Here is a 17,412-nt window from a genome sequence, read left to right as displayed (position 1 = left end):
TTAGACTTTAGCAACTACTATATATGTAGAAGTACATGTCCTACATACAAAATACTTGTACAGTATATTGTATATACATTACTGAAGTCAGTGAGGGATTAATGAGAACTGAAAGGAAAAGCCTGCCTGAGGTGAAAATCAAAGAGGCAGTCAACGCTAAATATTCTGGAGCCAATCAGCATCAGGATAACAAAATGATAGAGTGTGCTTATAAGGGATTATCTGAAGAGAAAGGATGAGGAATGGGCAAATTGCATTCAATCGTAGAAAAGTGGTTTCGCGCTATTCTCGTATGTAATTCTTTTGATTACTAACCCCAACTAGATCATTGCTAGGGGATTTTCATATCGATAAACTGTGTGCTCCGCATTCATGCCTTAGTGACTGAATGCCTTAGTGACGACACTGACCATATATTGCAGTGCTAAACGTATACAGATGAAGGCCAGCGCCAGTGGAGAAAAAGCACTGAAGTCACATAGTAACAATAAAATATATTGTACTGTTGCACACTGTACTGACTCTTTCATTTGTTCATTTCAAACATGAAAATGACTGCTACTGCTGAACATAAGATATCATTTGAAAATAAAAATGAAGAAACTTGAACAGTCGCAAACCCGCCATATAGCGAAGCCACAATGGTTTAAACAGCTGAGTTGGAGAGATAACTCTGACTAAACAGGGCTCAGCCTCTCTACCACCTCTCTAACTTCACCAGCAACCTGACCAGTTATTGTAGAGTACATACTGCCTTCAGATAGCCATCATTACCTTTTCATGTAGTTCGTAGGATGGTTCTCCCTCTCGTGGAGGGTTAACAACACATTCCAGAGCTGCCTGCCCAGTAACAGGAGGACACAACTTCACGCTTATACACTTGTTTAGTTGCATCAACAGCTTTTCGTCAAAGTTGACAACCTCAAAGTACCCGGCTCGGAGCCCACATCTATAAAGAGTTGACAGATTGTCGCTTGAATAGAGACAATGATACAAAGAGGTACAACAGGTTAGCAAATGAACATCTAAATAATGGAGGGTGAGTGGTTGTGAAAACAACAGTTAATATGTACATACATATTTTGTTAAACATTGTAATGCAAGGTAAAGGTGGCAAGGGAGAAATGTAACAACAGATAAATCTTAACTTGGCAGAATTTTCAAGGTAGGTACAAGATTGGGAAAGTTGGGGCCATGAAAACAACAATTGTTGGATTTACAAGATGACGGTGATGGTGTCATGATAACAATTGTTGGAACAAATGTTGGATTTACCAAATACTAATTGATCCTTTTTAAGTACACTAGTCATTTCTCATGTCCTGAGGGTTCAATCATTTTGTAATGTTGTAAGTGTCACTTCCTTTTCTTGTCTACCATAGACTTTACGGTAGTAGACAAGAGAAGATAACTTCTCTCATAGTTTATATGACTTAGGCCAAATGCGCATACGCTAAAGAGAGCATAACCACTGAAATAAACAACACAACTCATAAAACTAAAAATACGTTAACCTGCCAAAACTTACTGTTTTTAAAACTTGCACAGATTGTCAAAATATATTCTGTAGGAAACTAATATCACATGACTATCTTATCAGATTCTACAATGTTCGTCGAGTTATGGCGTGTTTTGACTAAACAGGAGATTGTATCGCACATCTGCTGTTTCAATAGTCAAATGAGATCGGACACTCGGAGCCTATGAACTCTGCTAGCGTAAAACCTTACAGCATTCTGACCATCATGACGAAAAAAGTGAGAGCTGTGTGCATTCGCTTTAATTTCCGAGATTATCACATTAGATGTTAAAGCCATATAAACAATGGCCTCCCTCAATTTTTTATTGCACTACTCTGCCTGTATTCATGATATTAATTGTTCTTTTAATTTACTGCTACTGTACCTACGCCTGTCAGTTACCTTTCCATTTATACGCATATAAAATATGGATGAATTTCGCTGCCTTTCAGACCACGAAGCTATAAATATAAAAGGAAAAAAAAGAATGCCTCAAGGAAGTATTTGTTCCTCAGAAGTAGGAATATCCTGTAACAGCATCTAAGATTTCCACTGAAAACTCAAACTGCTAGTAGAAACGACTCAGTTTTAAAGCCAAACTTCAGATGTTCCGTAGGAATAGATATAACAAGCATCGGGAGGAAACAGAAGAAGACTTGGAACTTCACTGAATACACTCACTAAGGTACCTTCAGCTGGTGTTCTTGCAATACAGTTACTCAAAAGAGTAAACTGTTTAGTATTTTATATTCACTAACATTTTCATGAAAAAATCATCCAATGTACATGTATGCTTCACCGAAAAATAAATATTTACCTGTCTATGTGCATGATCTCTGAAGGTCGCATAAGTGTCACATAGATAATCCACTAAATGATATGTATACTATTAACTACAACATGTTTTCTATGAATGTATTATTTAATAACGCAACACGGTACTACTGGTTGAGAAATGCAATATTAGCAGTCAAATGGCACTGCAGTGCAATAGGAGAACTGCAATGGTAGCTGTAATGTACTGGGTGTTATTGTGTACAACAAACAGCAATAATGAAAGGAAAAGATTGTATGTTTATATCTCTCCCCTGCAATAGGAGAAATGCAATATTAGAAGTAAAATGGCAAGCTGCTGTGTAATATACACAGTTTGAAAGTTGATTGTGTTGAATGTAGGATGGTTTTGACAGCGATCTGTAACCAAAGTGAAGAAATGGGCCATGATCACAGAAGCCATGGTTAAGTCGGGTGTGCGAGATTTAGAGTTATCTACGCTAGCAGAAGGAAAAAATTCTCTGTTATTTTGCAAAAAAAATTGATTCCAGCTTAATTACAGCAGAGTTTATGGTCAATAAACTAAATGCATGTTTACCATTAGTGCGAAAACATAGTTCTGAGAAAACTAGTGTTAAAGTTTGAGAAACGAAAACCAATGCACAATTTTGTTTACATTTCAAAACGCCATAGCAACCAATATCAAGAGGTTGTGATATTCATCTAGATTTTTGTATTCATATGCAAAAAATTATGCTGAATTTAAAAGTCTAAACAGATTTTAGTTGGTTGCCATAGAAATAGCTGTATATCTATAAGAAAAAATATAGGCCTACTACTTAATTTTGCAGATATTAAAAATGGCTTGGCAGTCCCGCGATATTGGGCACAGTCGTAGTATCAACAAAATTTGTAAAAAATAATAACAGTAACATTATTGCACAGCATCGGTCACTATATACTTCGATCTTATAAATTTGAATGATTATTCTTATAGTTAAATTTTATAATAATCTTATAAATAAATTTTATAATAATCTTATAAAATTGTATAATTATTCTTATAATTAAATATTGTAATAATCTTATAAGAATCGTTATAAAAATATCATCGTCATTTCCTTTACTTTCACTGCTTTGGACATCACTTGGAATACCAAAGTACTCATTATAAGTGTACAAAATGTCAGAGTTAACTTTAAAATCAGCAAAAAAGAAACGATTACTTTTCAGTACTTCTATGTTAATTACAGAAACCTTCGGCAATTGGATAATGCCATAGACTGGTGAAATGTGCACGCTTTTCTCGTGAAATATGCACGACTTAATGCTTCTACTCTCTGTCGCACAGCCTTATTGGCGTTTCGTTGGCCGGTCTTAATTTTGATTAAAGAAGGCTTGTTAGGTTTTAATGGCTATTTTAGGCCAAATTAATCTGTCTAGTGATGTATTATCCGATCAGATGGGTAAGTTTTAGGATATTATCTACACTTTTTGAAGACTTGGTAACATATTTAAATAGGTTTATACGTGTTTTGTATCATTATTATACTTAAACGACTCCAAACAAAAATGGTTAAATTTGTTGATGAGATTTCGGTACAAGGGTTTGGGTACGGCATTGATGAACAATTTTCGGAACTTGTGTGCACATATGCATTTATCATAAAGCTCCCAAACACTCGATTCGCTTGTGTTTGGTCGTAGGATGATTTCCATTCAAATGAAAACAGAAATTTTTATGACTGTTATTCGTGTCAGTATGACATTCAATGTTAAAGAAATAACTGATTCATGAAAATTCAGTTGACGGTCATGTGTATATGCCGATGTATATGCTAATGTTCGACTGATGAATGACTATTAAATGACAACTACTTACTCTCCCATATAGCCCTTGGAAATGGACATAAAGCTAGCCAGCTGAACATTAGCAGAGATCTCTGGTCCCATCTCAGTTAGGACCTTTTTGAAAGAGTGAAACTCGCAGGCAGGATCATAGACGTTGTGCTGGTAAACCTCATCAGCCAGTATAACCAGCCGTTCCTTGTGAGCAAACTTTATGATAGACTCGATATTCTGTCGTGACAAAACCTGCCCTGCAACACATCATTTAATCTTGCTAGTTTTCTGGCAACTTCGATAGCTCATAGTAACACCATATTGCATGGAGCAGGTCTCGAGTATAAAGAGAGAGTTATGTATCATGGAAAAATTCCCCTTTAGACAAGCATCTACATTGACACCAACATAAGAAAAATTAGAACTTGAAAAACTTTAATTACCGTAAAACCTCTAGTTGAATGCCACCTCTATTTGAACGCCACCCTGAGAGAAGGGTTGAAAAATAGAGCGCCACTCTCTAATTGAACGCCGCCTCCATTTGACCACTACTGTGACATTATTCAATCTTTACGAGCCCATAATATCAACTGATCAGTAGAAAAGTGTCCACAAAATCGTATTAATAAAGATTCGCTTATATTAATAACAATTAATTCTCTCGTTGTTCAATTCCAAAGCTTTTCGTTTTTTCGCTAAAACTTTGAAAGCCACACCACAGAAATAATTAATAACTGCCTCAGGCTAATAGTAGTTCCTTACTTAACATGGTTTTAATACTTCAAAGTACATGTATATAAAAAACGGTTTACATTTACGATGGTAGATGAATGACTGGTTTTAGGATGAAGGTTACGTTTAGCGAGCAAAACTTTTACATATTGCATTTGTGCTAAATGCAACACGTAAAAATATTGCTTTGTCGAAAAATTATTTGGACGCTAATATCAACTAGTTCAGCAGTGCAGAAGAAGAGTATGGTCAGAAGACATTGTGGAAGGTGTTGGACAACCAGAGGAAGCTCGTTTCATCGAAAGCAACAATCACAACGCAGCTATCCGAGCAAACAATGCAAATATTTAAAAAAACGTTCAATTTTGTTTCTGCATGTAATATAAATATGGTTAATTTATGTCACTTGTTCATGAATACATATATTTGTAGCATTTTATCGACTACCATTTTATAACTTATAAATTTGCAGATTTAGAGCATATTATTTAATCGCACCCTTGAGGTTGTCTTAACGCGGCTTGCAATGGATCGACGCTCGTAGCTCCTCTTTTATTGCACATAAAAAGCTAGTTTTGGCTGCAAACTGTAGCAAACATCAATGAGTGCAATGAGCTTTTATTCAACATTATTAACTATAGATATAAAATAAAAATATGTCTTCAAATTTAGAATGAAATAAAAGTTGAAAGCTCTAACAAATTACAAAGCAAGGCACAGACTATAATATCCTCGCAGATTAATTGCAAGCAATAGATAACAACTGGTAGAGATATCTTACGGTTTCCCAATGCATATTTCATTTAGACATCTTTGATGAGTTTGAGGCAAGTTAGCAGATTTATTGCATCCAAGAGGTTGCAATAGATTTTGCTCTGTTTTATCGCTCCAACGACAAAAGAGAGCAAAATATAGGCGACGTTCGCTTCACCCGAAAAAGGGCTAAATTTATCTTCCCAAAATTCTGACGAGCCATTTGAAAAATACAACACCAGCCACTATTTGAACGCCACCTCCCATTGACTGCCACTACAGAGGGAGGGTTGAAAAATAGAGCGTCATAGCATTCAATTGAAGGTTTTACTGTATATAACTAAATAGGTGAATGCCCGGCGTTGCATGGTTAATCAAAAAAAATTTTTGCACAGGCTTTATATTTAATCAACTTATTAAACTTTTATCCTTCTAACATTTAAATGAAGTTGCTCATTTCTCTGTGTGCTAAAGTTGAATTACCCTAGGACACTTATATTTCGCTAGTATTTAGTTTCGTGAGTAGCATACAGAGTAAAATTTCGCAGCAACTTAATTTCGCAGCTCTGATGAGTGCGAAAATATAGTGATGTGAAAATAAATGCAATGGAACAAACATAATTAGATTCCTCAGGTTCAGTTCACTGATAAAAAAAATTTCAATTTGGGACTAGTTTGTAATTGTGAACCGCAGATAGAATGGTGTGGGCAAGGTCGATAATGCAATTTGATCGCTTGCTACCATTTGTTTCTTGGACTATCAACAGGCCCGTATTCCCTGGGGCGGCTGGCCGGCTGAGCCGCCCCAACTTTTTGGGAATTTTTCACGGCTAAGTACAGTCAAACTTGGATAACTCGCCCTCGGATAAAATGTAACATTTCATCTCAAACACAAGGTTAACTCGAACGGATTTGTTTGTTCAGTTCCAACGCAATGATAAATTGCTTCAGATAACTCGACCTCAACATCATTTATCCAAAAAGTTATTTGCCCAACGGCCATGGACACGGTTTTTATCGCTGTTGAATATCACTTCATTCCAAGCCATAGAGACAAACATCAACTTTTAATAGTTCTTAGGCGTCATTATTATCATCATCAGCGGCAAAATATTATTGTTAACGATTTTTATAAAGGTTTGCAAAAGATCAAGTTTTACTAAACACCCGCTTGGCCATGTCCCATCGAAAGCGTAAAAACCTCCGAATGAACTTAAAATAAAATCCGCAAAATTGATCTTTGTTAAAACGCTCAAAAGAAAAAGATCTCATTTTTCTGAGCGTTTTAACTGCGGTCAAGTTTTGCCTATTTTAATTTAAAAACGTTTCGTCAGTCACATCACCTAAAACAGAACAAATCTCAAAAAATAGAAAAATGTTGATACTTTCCGATAAAAAATTTTAAAACTTCACATGAGAGGCCCGGCTGAGGCCCTACATGAGAGAAACCTGTTAGGGGCTTACACCGCCCCCTCCACACCCCTAGGTGTTCATAACTAATCGCCTAACATTAGCCACCCCAACTTGCAACCAGTGAATACAGGCTTGACTATCAATGAACAAAGCTATTTAATTTCGCGTTTTCGCTCGTTCATTATGATAGTTTAGTTTTGCACATGAAATTATTGTGAGAGGATGATTCCGCGAAAACGCGAAAGTTAGATGAGGCGAATACATAAGTGTCTTAGGGTAGGCTTTTGCTATATCTATATTTCTTAAAGTTGGTCGCATGTCTGTAGGTGCGTCCAGCTATAACTATTAAAATCTTGGAATAATGAATCCATATCGCAGAAGATTTGATCTCAGACCCTCCCATTCGCCAGTCTGATGCCCTACTAAGTTAGCTACACGAGCTTGATAGATTCGTTAGGCGATATATGTCGCTGTATGGGAGCAAACACTCTACCGCTTCAAGTCACGACGCAGGGTGATTGCTTAACATGGCGAGAAGCTGGTAGCTCTTATTAGTAGGTTTACTCAAATTATGCATTGGCCATGTGCCAGGCTAATAGCAAGTGGCAGGCAACTCTCATTACCTCTCATTGTTTATAAGCTGATTTTTAAAACCCGGGCAACGCCGGGTAGCACAGCTAGTATACCTATGTTTATAGCATTTTCGGTAAGTGTGGACATAAATTTTTCATCTTGTTTAAGCATTCTAGCTGAACTAAGCTCATTTTAACCAATCATCATTAAATATTGGCAAGTGTAATAAGTATGTCAAAAATTATTCCATAATATGGCATCGGGGCCGAGTGACATAGCGGTTAGCATGTCGGTCTGCAAAACCAATGTTTCTGAGTTCAACTCTAGTGCGAAGCGGTTATTCGTTTCTATAATTTTATCGCTATGACTAGACATTTGGATGACAGACTAACACTTGGACTTACATATATAGATTTATATATATTTGGAGAGTAAAGTGAAAAAGACACCCTTAGGCAGACTACGTTGAAGTAAAATCTAGTTTTGAAAATTAAATGGAATATGTAGTAAAATTGAGTGAAAGAGTTTGGACAATAAAATAGTGTGTGTGTGTGTGTGTGTGTGTGTGTGTGTGTGTGTGTGTGTGTGTGTGTGTGTGTGTGTGTGTGTGTGTGTGTGTGTGTGTGTGTGTGTGTGTGTGTGTGTGTGTGTGTGTGTGTGTGTGTGTGTGTGTGTGTGTGTGTGTGTGTGTGTGTGTGTGTGTGTGTGTGTGTGTGTGTGTGTGTGTGTGTGTGTGTGTGTGTGTGTGTGTGTGTGTGTGTGTGTGTGTGTGTGTGTGTGTGTGTGTGTGTGTGTGTGTGTGTTTTATTTCACCTTTAAAGATTACACAATTGAATTAATACTCGAGACAAAATATAATTAACCAATGCGTGAAAAAATAACAATAAGTAAGAAATGATGATGGGGCCCATTGCGAAATGGCAAAGCCAGTGGTACGCGAGCCCGAGTCAGCAGCACAAAAACCAGACCGTAACACTCACTCTCCAGACTGGAGATGGTGCCTCAGTTCCACCTTATATTTACCGAGACATTTTATTGATCTTATTGAATTAGGTAGTCGATTCCACAGCGCAGGTGTTGCAAAGTTTGAGGATCGTTGACCGGCTAAAGTTAGATGATTAGGTACGGGAAGAGAAAGTAATTGATGACGAGTATTATAAAATGGTAGTGCTGGATCACATTTTGAGTAAAATAATTTATGGGCTTGAATAAGCAACTTATATTTATGCAATTTATCAATAGTTAAAATATCAGAGGTTTTAAATAAATCGTTTGTTGGAAATCCAAATGGCTTACGGTTAATGATTCTGACAATTTTCTTTTGAAACTGTATTATTTTGCTAAGATGAATTTTGGATGCATTGCCATAAGTTTCTATTGAATAGCATAATTTGGAGTGAATAAGTGTGTAATAAAGCATAATCAGCAATTTTTTTGGAATGAAAGCACTTATGCGGTAAAAGATGCCTGATATAGGCCGTAAATCTAATAAAAGCTTACGAGCGTGGGAAGACCAGTTCAAATTTTTATCAATTGACACTCCAAGAAATTTGACTTCATCAATTGCTTTAATAAAAGTGTTATTAAAAAGAATAGGCTGATCAAATTTAATTTTGCTCTGGTAATTTTTAAAAACAGTAAAACAGGTTTTGTCAAAGTTAATGGTTAATTTGTTCGTTTGACACCAATCAGCTAGTTTTTCAAGATCAGATTGGACTTTAGGTAAATCGTCGTTTAGGTTCTTTGAACTCATAAACAAATTGGTATCATCAGCATACAATATAGGAGTTAGATGAGTTAAACAATCACAAAGATCATTTATGTAAATTAAGAATAAAGTCGGGCCTAGCACCGAGCCCTGAGGTACGCCACAAGTCAAATTGTCAGCGTTAGAAAAAGTATCATTAATTTTTGTTGTTTGGGTTCGGCGGGTTAAATAGCTTTGTATCCATCTGATGGTTAACTCACTAAAATTAAATTGCTCTAGTTTTTTAAATAATATTGCGTGATCGATCGTATCAAAGGCCTTCCTGAAATCTATAAAAATTCCTATAACACATTCACTTCGGTCAAACGATTCTAGAATTTGGTTAGTAAAAGTTGAGATGGCATCAGATGTGCCTCTAGCTCTTCTGAATCCAAATTGGTTTTTATATAAAAGTGATTTATTTTCTAAATAATCAACAATTTGTTGATTAACAAGTTTTTCCAATATTTTACTAAAGACTGGTAGAATTGAAATTGGACGAAAATTACCGCATTCATTTAAAGAACCCCCTTTGTGCAAAGGTAATATTTTAGCTTTTTTAAGTGCATCAGGTACCTTCCCAGTCTCTAGTGATTTGTTAAAAATCTTACATAAAGGGTAAGCAATACTCTGTGAAACCGATTTCATAAATTTAGCAGAAATTTGATCTAGGCCAGAGGCTTTGTTTGAATTTATTGTATCTACAATTTTTAATAAACCAGTTATATCGATGTATTGGAATTCAAAAGCTTCACCAGCATTATTTTCAAGCCACAATGCTTGATTTTGGATAGGGGGTTGAGGTACTAAGTTTACAAATTTCAAGGCCAGTCTTTTACCAATATTACTAAAAAAGGAATTGAGCTCATTAGCTTTTTCAACATCCGTTATGGCTATTTCATCAGGATTAAGATAACAAATCAGTTTAGAAGGCTGTTTATGGCTATTTGTCTTTTGTTTTCCTAGAAGCTCATAGTTTACAAGCTGCCAAATCTGCTTTGAGCTGGTGCAGCTATTGAAAGCTTGCGAAAAATAATTATATTTGGAGTCCCTCAAATTCCTGCTAACATCGTTTCTAAGTTTGTTATATTGGCACTTCAATTTTAAATTAAGTGGGTTAGATTGAAGTTTTCTATGAAGACGATATTTCTTTTTAATGCTCAACAAAAGGTTTTCAGTCATCCATGGCTTTAAGAAAGTTTGATTAGATTTAGTGTTTACTGATTTTTGGTATTTACATTTCTGGGAACAATCAGATAATTTGTCAAAAAAAGCGTTATAGAAGTAATCGACATCATTTGAAAAGATTTTGTCCCAATTAGTGTTTTCAAGCATGATTCTTAGACTTTTATAATCAATTACAGGATATGAATTAGTAGTTTTTCGGGAGATGGGTTGATTATTTTTAAATTTGTGAAAAAATGAAAATGTGGGCAAGTGGTCACTAAAGTCTGCGCTTATAGTTCCAGATGTCACTGTCGGACTAACAAAGTTTGTCAAAATGTGATCCAAGCACGTCCATTTGTTTGAGGGCTTAAAATGGTGGGTTGCAATAGTTATAGTGTTATAAAAACAGTAAGTTGCTAACAAGTTGGCATAGTCATCACTTGAATTGTCTAAATAATCAATGTTGATATCACCAGCAATGATGTGATTACTTGCGTGAGAAGAAGAAATGTGGCGTTCAAGATCATCAAGAAAAGTGCATACAATAATACATAGTGCATACAATCAAATCAGTTTAAAGATAAATAGATGTCATAAAAAGGAAAAAAATAGAATTTAAGTTCAGTTTATGTAAAAGAAAGGAATGTTATGAATTTATTTGATTTTGGAAATAATAGTGTCGAGATATGGAAATATTCAAATCTATTGCCAATCCCCCAGAATCACTTTAAAATGAGTACTAAAATTTATACCAAAGTTATCGTTAGCAACAATAGTTATTGTTAGCAACAATAGTTATTGTTAGCAACAATAGTTATTGTGCTATTATCAGCAGCAATAGTTTAAACTCACCAATGGTTGAAAGAACACATAACACAGGATAGAGAATAACTAACCTGTAGGGTTGCCAGGATTAATAACAACCACAGCCCGTGGGTTGCACGTGGACCTTGCCTCGTCTATAGCCCGCTGCATCTCTGCCATGTCTAGCGACCAATGATTCTCCTCATCCAGATAGTATTGTATCTGAAGCAGCCAAATCGTAGTACAAAGAGAGTCAAGTAAAATATCCTGATGTAAGGTTTACATTTGCAACACGCTAAGAGTTAGTTGTGAGTTGTTAGTTAGTTGTTAGTTGTTCAAACATTACAGCACCAGAAAAACTCTGTTTTAGGACTGCTGTCAAATTAGAGATGGTTTTGATGATGCCTATTAAACACCCACCTGCGGGATATCAGATTAAAAATGTAAGAAATCCTGGTCATCGCCGGGCTCACTGCTAGTTTATCATTTAATAATATATACTAACATATTAAAAATGATTGTCTGCGGTTTATGTTGCTAATACACCATAATTCAACCACAACCCTCTTATAAGCCGTAATTATTTTAAAAATAATAAAAGCTCAATGTTCAGATATGTGAAATACGCGCAGAGGAAATAAGAATGTGCTTTACATATATAGTCAGGGTAAGCCGAATATTACCTGAGCACAACATATTAAAGAATGGCTGAAAGTATGATATTTATTAGCCACAATTTATTCTTACTAATACAGTGGAGTCTGCAAAATTAAAACTCGAAGGGACCGAGTCAATTCGTTTGAATATACCAGAGTTTGAATTATAAGAGCCGTGTTGTATCTTGTATTTTACATTAGATTGATAACGTTATGTTGATGGTCTGTTAAGCCCTATGAGTTCTCAATGCATTCTATACTTGTATATGTAAAATTGAATACTGTATTTTTTTTAATCCAAGTGTTTATGATTTACTCAAGAATAGAAACACTATTCAGGTATCACAAATAAAGTTTGTATGTATTTTATTGAGTACATGTATATGTTTATTTCAATGTACAGTACATGTACAAAAGATTTACAAACAGAAACATATTGAACGGGCGAGTTCGTGAATTGTGTTATCAGTGTTTGTTGCAGAACTTGACACCGTACACTATTTTCAATGTCGAATATCTGCGAGTATCTGCCCGTCAAGTCAAGAAGAGACTTGGCTAGCTGAAAGAATCTTATCTTTATTCTTAATCCAGTAGATTTATAAAGTTTCCCTCTTACTATCTCACTTGGTTTTACTCCTCTTTCAATTTCATTAATAATATCCACCTTATACTGGTAAGTTTTAATTTTGCAATTCTGTTTCAATTCTGAAGACATGTTTGCCAAAGTAAAAAAAACTGAATAAAGCTTGGAACTGCGATTGTAGATAAGTCTTTGATTACTCACTTCTACATATAAAATAAATGTTTACTGTTGCTCAAGTTTGATGCATAGTCAAAGCGCACAATATTTTTTCAGTGAATCCATTTTCAATTTTTTCAAGTTCACAGAATAAAGACGGCTTTAACAGTAGCGTAACTTGCTCTATCAAGGTCGTGTGTAAGCTGCCAATCTGAAGCTTGACCTATTAAATTGATGCATCTCTCACAATCACCAAGGAATATATGTCACAGCAGTAGTGCTTGATTCTGTGATAATACATACTGTTACATACTAATACACTCTGTGTGACTAATACATACTAATGTATTCAGCTCCGTTTATTTTTACACTTTTACCATCTTTTAGTTTGAATTAGCCAGAATTAGTTCAAATTAGTCAGACTATTTACAATGGTGTGTGATATAAACGGACAGATTAGGACCTATCAAAATGTTTGAATTAAGCAGAAATTCGAATTATTTTGGCCCGAATTATTCAGACTCCACTGTGCATGTATAGACAGTTAAAAGCCTACGCAAAGGGTTATTTTTCAGGAAGTATTTACTATTGCAATGCTGCATTCAGCACGATGAATTCTGCATTAGCTAAGTAAAGATGTAGCAGGTAGCAAATTGAATATACACATGCTATCCATACTTTAGTTGCATGTCAATAAAAACAAGTTCCGAATCCAAAACCTTCTTTGCTATCTGTTTGTAACTACAGTGATTGGGATGCCAAAAGTTCTATGCTATACCAGTAGCTCTTATATTTCTTCCATACTATTAGCTTTGACATTCGTTTAGTGTTGTTATCATCTATGTATCTATAATATTAGTTTGATGTTGTTATTGTCTATGTATCTATAACATTAGTTTGGTGTTGTTATTGTCTATGTATCTATAATATTAGTTTGGTGTGGTTATTGTCTATGTATCTATAATATTAGTTTGGTGTTGTTATTGTCTATGTATCTATAATATTAGTTTGGTGTTGTTATTGTCTATGTATCTATAACATTAGTTTGGTGTTGATATTGTCTATGTACCTATAATATTAGTTTGGTGTTGTTATTGTCTATGTATCTATAATATTAGTTTGGTGTTGTTATTGTCTATGTATCTATAACATTAGTTTGGTGTTGATATTGTCTATGTACCTATAATATTAGTTTGGTGTTTGTTATTGTCTATGTACCTATAATATTAGTTTGGTGTTGTTATTGTCTATGTATATAACATTAGTTTGGTGTCGTTATTGTCTATGTACCTATAATATTAGTTTGGTGTTGTTATTGTCTATGTATATAACATTAGTTTGGTGTCGTTATTGTCTATGTATCTATAACATTAGTTTGATGTTGTTATTGTCTATGTATATAACATTAGTTTGGTGTTGTTATTGTCTATGTATCTATAACTGAAAAAAAAACCAAAACTATGACAACCGAAAGCAAACAAGAACAAGCAATTGCAAGCACATATGACTGTTACCTGAGGCATGGCATACTCAACAAGGGTAGCTGAGTACAGGGGGTACTGTGGTATGGGTATCATTACTCCAGGCTTCTTACCATCAATATCACAGTTCAACAAATGAAGTATTGTCTAAAATAATAAAAACATCCTCGATGCGACGCTGATGCGATAAATTATTTTTAGAATAAAAAATGACAAGCCAACCAGTTTTTCTAACACTAAATGATAAGTAATCAAAAAGCTAATAATAAACCAAAATGGCAAGTTTATAGCCTAAAATCTAAAAACAACAATTGGACCGGGCAGAAGTTTACTCAATGCTAGTAACTGAATTTCTTTAAATATTTGCAACATAAAAATTGAAGTTCGCTTTAATGCTTATATACATGATAGTACAAATAAAGTAGGGCAAGTTTCAATGGTGCTAATGACCAAATAGGTATGCATGTTCGAGGTAATTAAAACTTCTCTTAGGTAAAAAACACAGAATGAACCAGCAAAACACGTGGCAACAAATTTCTCTGAAATTTCTCAAGTTCATTCCTACAAAAGAAAACTGCGGGTGCCGATACATATTCATGCACTGCCATTCATCCTCAATTAAACTGTACAATTAGAAGCAACTTCCTGTTCATTATTTTTGTGTAATAAAACCTACCCACAAATCCTAGCAGCCTGTAAAGTATGTCTATCTCCTCTGTGTAGCAACCCATGTGTGTACAAGAATATTGCCACACTTGACTTTTTAGATACTTACATGTATCTATCTAACTTCTATCTATATATATATACTTCTCAAAGTATGTTTTATGTCTCTATGTCGTACGTCTGTCTGCATTCCGGCTATAGCTATTATTAGAATAACCTAGCTGGGCAACAATGCTGACGCAATGACATTGCCTATTGGCATTTGAAGCTTACTAACTAGGTGAGTGGAATTTTCCATTGGCAATGTGCCACGCCACTTGGCAATGGCCTGCCACTTGTTGGAGAGTTGCCTGCCAGCAAGTGGTAAGCAAATCTCATTGCTTCTCATTGTTTATAAGCTCATCTTTAATACCCGGGCAACACCGGGAGGCACAGCTAGTATATATATAGTTCTCAATGTTGATCATCGTTGTTTATGTCCAACTATAGCTATTCAAATCTTGGAATAAAAAATCCGTAAATAATAAGATTTGATCTCGGAACCTCCCATTCACCAGTCCAACACCTTACTAACTAAGCCACAGAGCTTGATCGATTCACTAAGCGATATATGTCGCTATATGGAAGCAAATAGGCTAGCACTTTCGGTCATGATGGAAAGTCATGATGTAGCTCCATAGAAGCCGTAGCTCTAAATAGTAAGGGTACTCAAATTTTCCAATGGGATTGTTTGTTTGTTTATTTATTTTCATCTATAATATAACTACAAAAAATATGAAGTGTTTCTTACAGTATAAAAGAACAAGAGAAATAGAAAAAAAATGTCACTTCAGGGAAGGTGATTATGAGGTCCCTGTGCGCAATAGCAAGGCTAATCAAGGCGCGGAACCTGAAAGTAGAGTCAGCAGAAGTGTGTCTAGTTAGTTTAGTCTAGTCTGGTTGTCTGAGGTAGCGCTTCAGTTCATTTTTGAAAGAATTAGCATTTACAATTTTACGCAGTGTAACCGGTAGTAGATTCCATAGCAATGACTCCTGATAATCCAAACAACATTGACCAGCTTTTGATTCCACCAGCTTTTGATTGTGCCAGGCTAATAGCAAGAGGCAGGCAACTCTCATTACTTCTCATTATTTATAAGCTGAATTTTAATACCCGGGCAACACCAGGTAGCACAGCTCGTGTAGATATAAATGCGAATGTCTTTCATCAGTCGTGAGTCCAGTTATAGCGATAAAGTTTTAGGACAAACAACCGCTTCGCACTGGAAATGAACTCGGAAAACCCAGTTCTGCAGACACGCATGCTATCCACTAAACCACTCGACCCATTGGCTCTTCGATTAAATAATCTGCGCACGCAATACACTTATTACAACTGCCAATCTTTAATTGCGGTTGGTTAAGCGATTAGCTGGCACGTTTAAACTACTAAAAGAAATATATGTACACAGACTTCCCCAAAATTCTATACGTATATAGCTTAAACCTATAGCACACACAGAAATAAACAAACACATTTACTTAAAAAATAGAATGATGAAAGTTGTATATGTTAATTAAAAATGAATTTTCTGTGCAAAAACTTTCTTTATTACCTGTGGAACGCCTAGCATTCAGCTAGTATGTCTTATATATGCGGTGAATATATCCTATCATATCCAACAGAAAACCATTTGTGCTTACAGCCAAAATCATTTACTTTAATAAAATTCACGGCCTTACTTTCTGCCTCCACTTTGAGTAGCAGATATATCACACAGAGATTTTTGCTTACTTACAGACAAAAGCTTTTACTTTAAAGGTTGACTTGCAACAGAATTCACATTACAGTTATTTGGTATCAAAAGATTCACCATGTCTTACTCTGTTGTGTTGTAGGTACAAATATGTGGAAATGTGATTACAAGCTCTTAAAAGCTCAAAAACGAACAGCCGCCATAGATTGGAATCTGTTTATTTCTCTGACGTAGTCATCACAGTTCGGTTATCGTCTTGTCACGTGATGTTCTCACGTGAATTGAAAGGCCAATAAAAAGCTCAATATAAAACTTATCGTAGCACTAGTTTATGACAAACACTTCGGGTTTTACCGAAGACCCCGTATCAACTATAGATGCTCACTACTTTACTGTTTTGTTTCGGCATTATTCAATCGTCAAGTCGTAATCTGATCACGTGACCCAAAACTTCGCAAATAATTTCTGCAGCATTTTTCGATTATCACAGGTGACCAACAGGCTCGTCATGATTATCAGACAATGATATGTACTCCTTCGAGTTAAGATTAAAAAGTTTAACGATTTTCTACGGTAAGTTATAAGATATCAGTGCTAAAAGTGACAGCATTACAATGACGATAAAACAGACCCGTAAGAACAATAGACATGGTTTTATTGAATGCGTGAAGTATATTTGTGAAAATATTTCGACGAATGAGGTTGCGTGAAAGTGTAAACAGAAACCATCCTGTAACAACTACGTCCCATTTGAGCCGTTTTGGAAAGAGAATCCAAACTACGGCGGTCTCGTGTGGCTGCGATTTACT

General features: G+C 35.3%; 1 protein-coding gene across 1 annotated transcript in view; it reads right to left on the bottom strand.

Annotated features, from left to right (window-relative positions):
* The window catches only part of LOC137392314 (alanine aminotransferase 1-like), a 31,120-nt gene that overhangs the window by 8,596 nt on the left and 5,112 nt on the right, over nt 1-17,412 (bottom strand). The window contains exons 6-9 of the mRNA XM_068078994.1: nt 14,235-14,348; nt 11,418-11,547; nt 4,177-4,393; nt 775-949 (exon numbers count right to left, since the gene is read on the bottom strand). Coding sequence (XP_067935095.1) covers nt 775-949; nt 4,177-4,393; nt 11,418-11,547; nt 14,235-14,348 — 636 coding nt within the window. The remainder of the gene's footprint in view (nt 1-774; nt 950-4,176; nt 4,394-11,417; nt 11,548-14,234; nt 14,349-17,412) is intronic.

The sequence above is a fragment of the Watersipora subatra genome, chromosome 3 (assembly GCF_963576615.1).
Source record: "Watersipora subatra chromosome 3, tzWatSuba1.1, whole genome shotgun sequence".
Lineage (NCBI taxonomy): Eukaryota > Metazoa > Bryozoa > Gymnolaemata > Cheilostomatida > Watersiporidae > Watersipora > Watersipora subatra.
Note: the sequence above shows the minus strand (reverse complement) of the source record. Positions and strands in the feature narration are given on the sequence as shown.